General features: G+C 59.5%; 1 protein-coding gene across 1 annotated transcript; it reads right to left on the bottom strand.

Moving 5' to 3' along the window:
• Positions 1-3,416: 3,416 nt before the first annotated feature.
• INHBB (inhibin subunit beta B) lies at positions 3,417-10,065 on the bottom strand. Its single transcript, XM_046659658.1, has 2 exons — positions 8,531-10,065; positions 3,417-6,099 (listed from the first exon to the last, which is right to left on the bottom strand). Exons 1-2 carry the CDS (start codon positions 8,976-8,978, stop codon positions 5,324-5,326), a joined length of 1,224 nt encoding a protein of 407 aa, XP_046515614.1. The 5' UTR covers positions 8,979-10,065; the 3' UTR covers positions 3,417-5,323.
• Between the last annotated feature and the right edge of the window lie 456 nt (positions 10,066-10,521).

Here is a 10,521-nt window from a genome sequence, read left to right as displayed (position 1 = left end):
CGCCAGCTTCCTGCACCTCCTGCTTTGCTCAATCCATAGTCTGTTTTCCCCAGAATCGGGCCCAGCAGCCATCTCACCCACCTGGCCAGAGAGGGAGTGGGGATAGTGCATTGATGGCTGTCACCATAGGCAGAGAGAGGAACAGCTCAACGCACAGATGCCATCGATAGGCCAGGCTGGGGTCACGGGCAGGAGTGGGGTGTGGGGCACAGGCACCCCACAACTAAAAGCAAAGAAAACTCTGAGCCCAAGCCTCTCCTCTCTTCCTGGTAGGCCCCGGAGCAGCCGTGCCCCCCTCACCCCTCCCCCCGGGCAGCCCAGCGGCTGTGAGTGACTTCAGAAACAGCTCCTGGGAACAAATCCCAGCTCTGCCGCTTCGGAGCTGTGCCACCTTCAGTGAATGGCTTTCTCAGACTTAATTTTCTCATCTATAAAATGGGGACAATGACACCTATTCCCTCTCCACGCCCGGGTTGTCGTGAGGACTAAACTGAGATGATGCATGATCCCCCAGCACATAAAATCAGGCACCCAGGAAGTGTTGGTTGAGAGACTCAATGACTGACCAGAGGATGCCATTCCACTTTTAAAGTGCTCCGGCTTTGGGGCTGCAGGGACACCATGGTGACCTCCCAGCATTGAGTGGCCAGGGCAGGGCAGCAGAGGCTGTGAAACCACAAAGGCCACAGAAATGGTGTCTGCACCCCCCAGCCTACCCAGCACCTGCCCAGTAGGAGGGTGACGGTAGATTCTAACTGTAGAGGGGACTGCCAGCAATAGTCTGAGTTTAAAAATATAACCACCCCAAAGTGCATAACCGGCCAGCTGCCTCACCTCTCAGCGAGGAAAAACCGAAAATGGCAAGGAATACGGACAGCCAAACAGGCAACCACACCTCACAATCACACGTTTCAAACCCCACACGGTCTCACACTCGACCACACACATACCCACTCACCTAAGACCTCAGAGACAGCCAACCACACACCCCAAAGTCCCACACAGCCAATCACACGGCCACAATCAGAGCCTCGCACACCCCACAGCTCAAAACAGCACGTCACTCAACCTCACCCACAATCCCCATCCACCCCCCGCACAGCCAAGCACACCCACGATGGCTTCCCCACAGCCCCCACACAGCCAAGGGCTCCCCAAGCCCGCCACATCCACCCGGCGCCCGCCCCATGCCTCAGAGGCGGCAGGCCAGCTTCTCTTGCAAAGCCCACAGGTAATTTGTCATTTGCTCAAAACATCCCATTGAAAGCCTAGGGACTGGGCTGGGGTCACTCCCAGGGCCTCTGTCCACAGGAGGGGTGTTTTGTTTCTGCTTCTTGGCCTGCAAAGGTGCACTGTCTTCAGTCTACCACCGGCTCCCTGGCTTGGTGGCAGCCTGTGGGGCCCCCACCCATCTCCTGTCCCGGCCCTCGCAGGAGGCCTTGGCAGCTGCAGGGCTCTCCAAGGTAAGACGGCCTGCCAGGCCCCTTGGGGCGTCCCCTGCAAGAGTTCCTCTAGGGCCTTGCAGAGGGCATACTCAGGGGCCCAGCCACAGTGCAAGAGCTGCCATATCCCTTTTCCAGGCCCTCGCCTAGTAGGGACCCTCAGCCTCCACCCCAGGTGGCCACAGTATGACACCTGGTAGCAGGAACAGGCAGACAAGCTCTAACCGGTAATAGGCCCCCTAAATGCTGCCCCCTACCTAGGCTGGGCAGCAGGGGGCCCACTGGGTGCTCCACTCTGAGCCAAGCCCTGAGAGGGCTGGGAAGGAAAACAGACACAGGACACCCTGGAACCCGTTTCCAAGACCCTCAGTCTGCCTGTCTGGGAAGTGGGGGAACACAATGGGAGGCAGGTGTGACGCTGTCTGCACAGGGCTCCCCTCAGCCCAGAGCTCTCCCCACACGCCCCTCCCCCAGCCTGGGACTCGGGGCACATCTGAAGGTGGGCCAGGCAGAAATCTGGCACAGTGGGCTCTCAGGAGTCACAGCGGGTGGGTGGTAGAAACATCTGAGGCGGGTGGTGACGGCAGCCTCTGGCTCTGGCTGGCCCTGCCTGACCCACGGGTCCTGTCAGAGGCTAACGGCCTGGCCACCTGAAGAAGGAAGGGAGGGACAGAAGGAAGGAGGGGCAAGGGGGCTTCAAGCAGAGTGGAGTGGGGGTATTTTTGCTGCGGGCAGAACTTCCTGGGCCAGGGGCGAGGCGGGGGCTCGGCTGAGGGCCTGGAGCAACAAGCCGCCGGGCCCAGCCCATCGCAGAGCCAGGCGCAGGTGGACTGTGGGTCACACCTCAAAGTGCCAGGCCAGGCCTGTCTTTACGAAACTTTCTTCTTCGCCCCCATTACTTTCTATACCGTCTCAGGACTTTGCAGATCAATAAATCCACCCCTCAGGACAAAAGCCTGGCGGAGCAGTAGCTCTGGGGTATGCAAAGAAGGGAAAGAGACAGAGGCCAGAGGCTGCCTCGGGCTGCCAGCTGGCTTTGTGAACTGAGATATACCCTTCCAGGTGCCTGGAGTCTCCCTCAGTTTCCCCCCTGTTACCTTAATGAGGCTAGATAATCCCGAAAGTCCCACATGCTCCATTGTCCTGTGATTTTTCTGGGAAGACCACGTGACCCAAAACCTAAGGAGCAGCCCCACTGGCCCTGCAGGACCTCGGAGAAAGGCAAGGACTTAGGCTGCCGTCCTCCCAGCGGAACAGGTCGACCAGCCACGGCACCTGGGCTCAAATGCCCAGGGTGCCTGCCCGGCTGTGTGACCTCAGACAAGCTCTTTCTGAGCCTCAGATTGCAAACTCTAGAAAAGCAAGCTAAAATCGTTTCCCACAGAGGCATGAAACCAAGGCTGTGCAACCACAGCACGTCGTGGGCATCTCAAGTCATACCTGTAGCACAGCTGGACCATTGTCACTGTTAAAATCACCACCACCTCCCGCCAGTTTACAATCTCCGTAGGGAAGGACAATCAGCATCCTCACGGCCTGGTTTCTGTTGATCCTTCCATCCCCAGACACCAGCCTCTCCTGGGCTGCAGTCACCTACAGTCTAAGTGGAGGTGGGCACGGAGGTCAGGTGGCCTTCGTTCCCCAGGGTTTGCATTTCCTCCAGGAGCAGGGCTTCATCGGCACTTTCAAATGGTAATACATGCGGCCTTGGTGAAACATAATTAGTCTTGGGCCTAGAAGGGTAAACAAATGTGTAATTCATGAATTTGCTAATTGTCCTTCATTTTGATCTTCTGCCATTTTTCCTAGACTCTCTGACTGACATCCGTGCTGGTGACAAGGACTCAGAGAGTGCCGGGAGTGAGCCATGCAGGCAACTGGCATCAAAGCTGGACACCTGGCCTCGCGCTCCTCCCGGCCACCACCTCCCGCCGGACGCCGCGGCCCCACACACCACGCGAGGAAGGAGGCCCGTGGCACTCAATCCTTTATTTTCTTAAACTGTACACAAACGTAAAATACTTTAACAGCAAGTCTACGGGAAAATTGTTTGGTTTTAAATTATTATGAAACAGAACCTAAGGGGAGCTTTATTAAATAAACATAAAGACGGGGATTTAAGGATACACACCTGCATTCTATCACAGTCACTTTTACTCTACCTTCTGGGTGTGTAAGGATAGAAAAGACACATCAAACTGAATAAACAGAATCCATTTATACCCTGAAATGCTGGTAGGCCACTCAAGGGATTGTTCCAAACGTCTACCTCATATAAGATGGCCTCACCATCTAATAAAAATTAAAACTGATCTGTTGGCCTCTTTGGTTCCAAAATTATGTATAATACATTTAACTGTATTTTTTTTTTTTTGCTGCTATAAAAATAACTTCTTTTTTCAAACGGCAGTTTCTGACTAATCATGCAACTAAATCAGTGCAAACATTAAAAGCAATCATTCGCTTAAAAAAGAAGCAAAGGATTTCATTTCAAGTATAAAAAATATAAAAAGAGTCGTACGAGTCCAGTTTCGTCTAGTGTGGGGTCAACCCTTTAAATTGCATAGTTCACGTGGCACTTGGACACCCAGGGGTGAGCAAGCTCAGTGCTCTGCCAAGGGCCACTTCTGGACACACGTGGCTGGGCAAGTGCTCTATCGTGTGCGTTCAGGCATGTCTGCAAGTGCTAGGAGGGGCCGGCAGGCAGGCGGGCGAGCGAGCAGGGGCCAGAGCTGGAGCTGGGACCCCCATGGGCAACGTCTGCAAAGCAGCTGCAAGCCTTTCTCATTTCTCCAAGACCAGCTAACTTGCTCCCCTCCTTCGCCCCATGCTGAGGGGACACCTCACCCCTGGCATCTCCAGAATGCCTCCACCCCACCATTTCCTCCTCCACACCTAGGGGTCATTTCCACCCCTCTCCAACCAGTCCCGAAGGAATATCCCCAGTGAAGGGCACGGATTGCAACTTTTTTTTCTTCCCATTTAGAACAATTCAGATTTTAACTTAAAAGGTCATATCTAGTAGAAAAGTCCCATTTCAATTATACAATTGGAATGAATGACCTGTCAACTGCTAGTGATCAGTTAAAGCATCAAATTAAGACCCTCGTCCTCTCCCTCCCTCCCCACCCCAAAAACAAACACACATATAAGTCATGCCAGGGAACCAAGCAACAGTCAAATGGTCATTGCCACTGGTCCACGGTCTCTGGCAGGTTAGGTCCTTTCTGGGCCTCCTTCCCTCTACACGGGTGGGAAAGGACAGGCTCTCCGGGTCCTGCAGCATGAAGGATCCCAGGCGAGGAGGGAGCCCACACGTTTGAGCCAGGGGATGCTGAGGCATGGCAGGCCTTGCACGAGCAGAGGGAGTCACGCAGCCCTCTGCCTGCCTGCACGCTCCCCACCCTTGCCTCTGCTTTTCCTCCCAGTGGCTCTCGAGCTTGCTCGCTCTCTGTGCGTCTCTGTCTTTGTGCTTTTATGTGTGCTCGGAAGGCGCAATTCAGAGTGGCCGGGCCAGCTGGTGGGAATGGTGGCTGCTCACCCCATTCTCTCCAACTGACAGGCATTCGTCGCTAAGCTGCCATTTGTCACCGCATCCATTTGCTGGTATCCTGGAGGCTGCTGTGTGGGTGGCAGGATGCGTCTGGCTGTGCGTGTCTACGTGTGCATTTTAAAGTATTTCATGTCAGTTGCGGGTTCTCATTCTGCTTTTGACTGATTACTCCATGAAGCAGTAGGAAAATATTGCAGGTCTCACCCTGGCAGCTTCTGGGCAGCCCAATGGAATGACTACACTCAGCCCACCATGCGCCCCATTCGCACATGGGATGGAAGAAGCCCGTCCGGGACCGTCCTCGCGCCCCACCGCTGCAGCCCTGTCGTCAGGCACAGCCGCACTCCTCCACGATCATATTGGGCACGTCCCGCTTGACAATGTTGTACTCGTCATCAAAGTAGAGCATGGACATGGTGCTGAGCTTGGTGGGGATGCAGCAGGAGTTCACTGTGCCGGGATTCAGGCCCCGCATGCGGTACTGGTTGACCACAGCCGTGTGGAAGGAGGAAGCGGAGCCAGGGACTCCGGCCAGGTAGGCCGGGCAGCTGCCCTCACAGTAGTTCCCGTAGTAGCCGATGGGTGCGATGATCCAGTCGTTCCAGCCGATGAGGCGGAAGTCAATGAAGAACTGTTGCCTGCAACAGAGGTTGGTCCGGCCATCACACTCCAGGCCCCGCTTGCGAATGCGGTGCCTACTGTCACCCAGCCTCGCCTGCACAACCACGAAGGGACGGTGCGACTCCTCGCCGGGGTCCACGAATACAGGCACCACGGCCAGCTCCTGGCAGCCGTCGCACTGCACGTCCAGGTTGAGTCGCCGCTCGCCCCGCTCGAACAAGGCCTGGATGGCCTCGGTGAGCGGAAAGGTGTGCCAGCCACTGCGCTTGAGGTCCACCTTCTTCTCTACCACGTTCCACCGATCTCCGTGGCCCTGCTCCTGGAAGTACACCTTGACCCGCACCTTCCGCCGACTGCCCTTCTCCAGGACGTAGGGCAGAAGCTTCAGGTAAAGCCATAGACTGGCCTGCACCACAAACAGATTCTGGTTGCCTTCATTGGAGATGAAGAAATACAGGCGGACCCGGGAGGAGGCAAGGCCATCTGCGGAGAAGCGGGAGAGCAGGCCAAGTTAATTCAAGGAGAACACGAGGCAATGGGGGAACAGACTCTCTGCTGCACGATGCTGGAATGCGAACTCGCCACGCAGCTGGAAGAAGTTATTGACCAGAAATACTGCTCCTGGGGCCAGGGCCTGGGACTGTAACCTGGGAGAGGCAGAGAAATCGTTTCCCATTGAGAAACACAGCCCAGGCTGGAGCTGGAGTGTCCAGGCCTATAAGATCCTGCCTCACCTCTCCCAGGCCAGGGCTCCCTGGAGACAGACTGTCAAGCCTCAGAGCTCAACAGAGGAACTTGTCAGGAGGCCAAGATCTTAACAAGTTGTTATGGGTATCTGTGAAATCTGAAAAACAAAACCGGGATTGCACCGAAGATTTTGAGGTGGGATGTTTCAAAAGAGGGTTTTTTTTTTTTTTGGTTAACTCAGGGCATTGCAAAATCGAGCTGAGCCAACTACCGCCTCTTTCCAGTGTTTACCTAAGCATGATCTGATCCAACCCCCAGTGGAACCTCCACTGCAAACAACGAGCTCCGCTCAGATTTCTGACACACGAGCGTGTGCTCTGCAGGCTGCAAAGAGCAGCCCTCCTTTCTGAGTAGTTCCAAAGGACAGGACACACAGCATTGAAACTTGAGGTCCACTCCTTTGCCGAGACCCTGGCTCCCTGTTCATGGCATGTTCAAAATCTCCAAGGAAAAGGGGAACTGGCTCGTTAGTTTTCTCAATAATTCAGCTCAACAAGAAAGGCCATGCCAACCCAGAAGCGACTCCCCTCTCATCCTACGTTTCAGTGACTCTTCTCTCTGACAATCTCTACTTTTTTCTTTCTTTTTTTTTTTGCAGGAAGAACAAACAAGGCAACCGTGTGGCCACGGCTGGTTTTATCAAACCTTCTACCACTGCCCCTCCAGCCCCCTCCTCAGGCCTCGCCTGGCTCCTCTAACAACACTGACATCTGACTTTGAAATGGGGGAAAGTGCAACCTTAAAAGCTGGTCTTGGACGAGCTGCCTGTGACCTGAATCTGTTATTTATAAGTCAAAGAGCTGGCTCCGTGAAATGGACCAGAAATATAACAGCCCCCGCTGTCATTTTGTGCCACCAGGACCAAAAGGCCTCCTCGACCTTCCAGAATCACATTTCTACTCTGGGCCCCAATGCACCTTTTAATCCAAGCTCTCTAATTGCATGTCGAGCTCTCCCTGACTCTGTCGGACAGCTAAAACGGCAATGCATTTCTTTCTCAGCACAAACCAGCCCCTGATTGTCTCTGCTTTTCTCCACACCCGGCCATGCAAAACTTTTCATCCCTTTTCAACCCCAGGCGGCACCAGCACAGTCTGCCCGCTGCCTGCGAGGGTGGGGGGCATTTACAGCCTGGGGACACAACCATTCCCCCTCCAGGCTCCCTGCCCACCCCCGCCCTGCCTGCACCAGGGCTTCCCCCTCTGCGACCTTCTCTGCAGTCCCCTCGGCACAAATGGGGCTGAGCTCCAGGCACAAAAGCCAGCCTGGCTCATTCAAGTCCTGAAAAGGACAGCGGAGTCGAAAGCACTTGCAGCATTTCAGCGCAGGCACATTTTTCGCCTTCTTTTAAAGTTCCGAAAAATCTTTCCTCTCGATTTTTATATTTAGCCAGCGGTAGAAATTTGCTATCCAAAGCGGGGGAAAATTCCAGAAAGGACTCCTATCCTTTGTTAACTACGAACTCTGCGGCTCTCAGGCGAGGGGCTGCTGCCGCTGCCAAGCGAGCCCAGAGGCACGGGGCTGCCCCCGAGCCGCGTCTTTCTCTGCGTAAATGATGGGACCTGTTGAGAAGCCCGCCTTCCGCCCGATTCCGGTGCCCACACAATCGGAAGAGAGGTTGCCTAGCTCTCCCCAGTGAGGCTTCAGCAATCCTGGCAAGCCCACGCCGCCCCGCGATGGAAGCGGCCCCGGGGCCTCTCATGCAGGCGCGCGCGCGCGCACACACACACACACACACACACACATACTCCTCCGGCCCACGGATGTCAACAAGCACACACATCTCCATCCACACTGCTAAACCTACACTCTGGTCGTGGGAAACAAAAACATTAAGCAATCATCAAGCAAGTGCCCGCAGAGCCAGGGCCGCACGCATCTGCCGGGAGGGGGACGCGCGCTCAGAGGCGCTGGGGCCGAATTCTGGAGGGCAGGGGTGGAAGGCAAGGCGCACAGCGGCGGGGGTAGGAGGAAGGAGGGAGGGGTCTGCTGTCTAAGGGAAGACGACGGCAACCGAGACGCAGCGCACAGGGCCGGGGGCGAGAAGTCGGGCCGGGAGTCCAGGTTGCTCCCAGGGCGCGCTGCCTGCGGCGGCCGGAGCAGGAGAGGAGAAGGGGGTGGGGGAGGGAGCGAGGGCCACGGCTGGCCGCCCGGGGGACCGACCCACCTGTCTCGGCGAAGCTGATGATTTCCGAGACGCGCTCCTGGCCGTCGGCGCCCGGGCTGGCGTGGCCGTCGAGGTGCGGGATCTCCACGCGGCCGTCCTCGCGCACCTTGCCTGCGTGCAGCTTGCGCAGGGCCGTGACCATGGCGGCCTTGGGCACGGCGTGCGTGATGTTGGGCCGGCCCCGCATCTGCAGGCGGCTCAAGATGTGCCGCTTCACCGCCTCCAGGAAGTCGCGGTCCACCCGGCCCAGCTCCTCCGGCCGCCGGAAGCCGCCGCACGACGTGCAGGTGTCCTGCGAGCCGCCGGGGGCTCCGGGTGGCGGGGGAGGCGGCGGGGCGGCGGGCGACGGCGGCGGTGTGGGCGAGCCCCAGGCCTCGGGCCCCAGCCACCCGGCCGCCAGCAGCAGAAGGCAGGCGGCCCCCAGCGCCCGACCGGGCAGCCCGTCCATGGTGCGCCGCTGGCGACGAGGGTGCCCGCCGTGAGGCGAGCCGAGCCGAGCGCAGGGCCGGGCTCCGGGCTCCCGGCGCGCAGCCCCGCCCCGCCCCCGCCCGCGCCCGCCCGGGCCTCCGCCCGCCCGCCGAGAGGGCCGCCGAGGGCTCGCAGGGGGAGGGGGCCGGCTGGGTCGCGGGGGTTCCCGCGCGGCGGGGAAGGGGCGCCGAGGGCCGCGGAGGCCGCAGAGGTGCGTGGGGCGAGGCGGGGGTCGGCGGGTCACTGCCGCACGGGCGTCTCGGGGCGCCTCGGCATCTGCAGCCTTCTCCCCATCCTCTCCGCGTCGGGGCCCCGCAGCCCCCGCCCGGGCGAAGTGAAAGCAGCGGCAGCAGCGGCTTGGCCGCCGGGCGGGGAAGGTGGCGAAAGGACCGGTCGACGCAACTTGGCCGAGACGGAAGCGAAGGCTCCGGAGCTCCCGGAGCGAAGCCGAGCGCGGCTTGGCGCGGCGCTGCGGCGGGCGATGCGGCGGGGCCCCGCGCTGGCACCTGAGCGCCTCGCCCTCGCCGCCTTGCGCCGAGGAAGGGCCGGCGACGGGCGGGTCGTCCTCGCCGCGGGCCGGCGAGCGAGCGCAGTGCTGGGAGCGCTGGGGGACGCGGGCCGGCTCAGAGGCGGCGCGGAGTCCCCGGTCGCGGGCCCTGCAGTCCTCCCTGCGCGTCACACGGCAAAGTTGTCTCCAGGCTCCCGGGGCGCCGCCGCATCCACCGGCGGGCGGGCCGGCCGCTGCGCGCTTCGCCGGGGCCTCTGCTCCGCCCGCCTCCTTGCTGCCTCCCTCCCTCCGCCTGCCTGCCTGCGGGGGCCGGCGGGGCACGGGGCGCCGGGCGAGGAAGGCGAGGCGGAGGCAGGGCCCTTCTTGCCCCTGTCTCTTCGCCTGCCGCGGCGGCGGCGATGTCGGCTGGAGCGCCGAAAAGTCTCGCAGCGTCCCCGGGTGCGGTGCCCTAGCTCGCTCTCCCGCTGGCACAAGCCGCAGGACCGGGAGAGAGCGGGCGGGTGGAGGCTGCGTCCCCGCGCCCGGCCGCGACACAGAGTGCAGAGCCCGCCGAGGAGGAGTTCTTCTGTTTGCCCTCTTCCTTTACTCTCCTCGTTTTTTCTCCCAAGGGGGAAAAAAAGCCGCACAATCTCCGTATGTGCGCGCGCGTTGAGATAGACGTTGGCAGGAGAAAAAAAAAGGAGGGGTGAGCGAGTCTTGTCCTGGCCATGCGGGAGGAGACTGTCCGTGCCTCCCCGCTCCGGCTTCCCGGGGCGGGGGGGCCGGGGGGGGGGGGGCGGAATCTGTTCAGGTCGGTGCTGCCTGCTCCCCCCGCCCACCCCCGCTTCGCTCGGCTTTTTTCCTCTCTGCCTCTGCGAGAAGGGGCGGGCTGGCCCTGTCCCCTCCCCCCCCACCCCCGCAATGCCGGGCCACTTTTGCTGTCTCGAAACTTTCCCACCACGTGGGCGCTCCGGACCCTCGCCCAGCTGGGCGCTGGGCGGCACTGACCGGCTCCCGGCCCCGGATCCTGGCGCTT

Source organism: Equus quagga, chromosome 4 (assembly GCF_021613505.1).
Source record: "Equus quagga isolate Etosha38 chromosome 4, UCLA_HA_Equagga_1.0, whole genome shotgun sequence".
Lineage (NCBI taxonomy): Eukaryota > Metazoa > Chordata > Mammalia > Perissodactyla > Equidae > Equus > Equus quagga.
The sequence above is the reverse complement of the archived record's forward strand: the minus strand, read 5'-3'. Positions and strand labels throughout refer to the sequence as shown.

Bases quoted from the DNA above. Each gene is read 5' to 3' on its own strand.
- INHBB (XM_046659658.1), bottom strand. From the start codon at position 8,978: ATGGACGGGCTGCCCGGTCGGGCGCTGGGGGCCGCCTGCCTTCTGCTG. The intron at 6,100-8,530 runs GTGGGTCGGTCC...GCTTCTCCGCAG, and splicing joins CATCAGCTTCGCCGAGACAG to ATGGCCTTGCCTCCTCCCGG.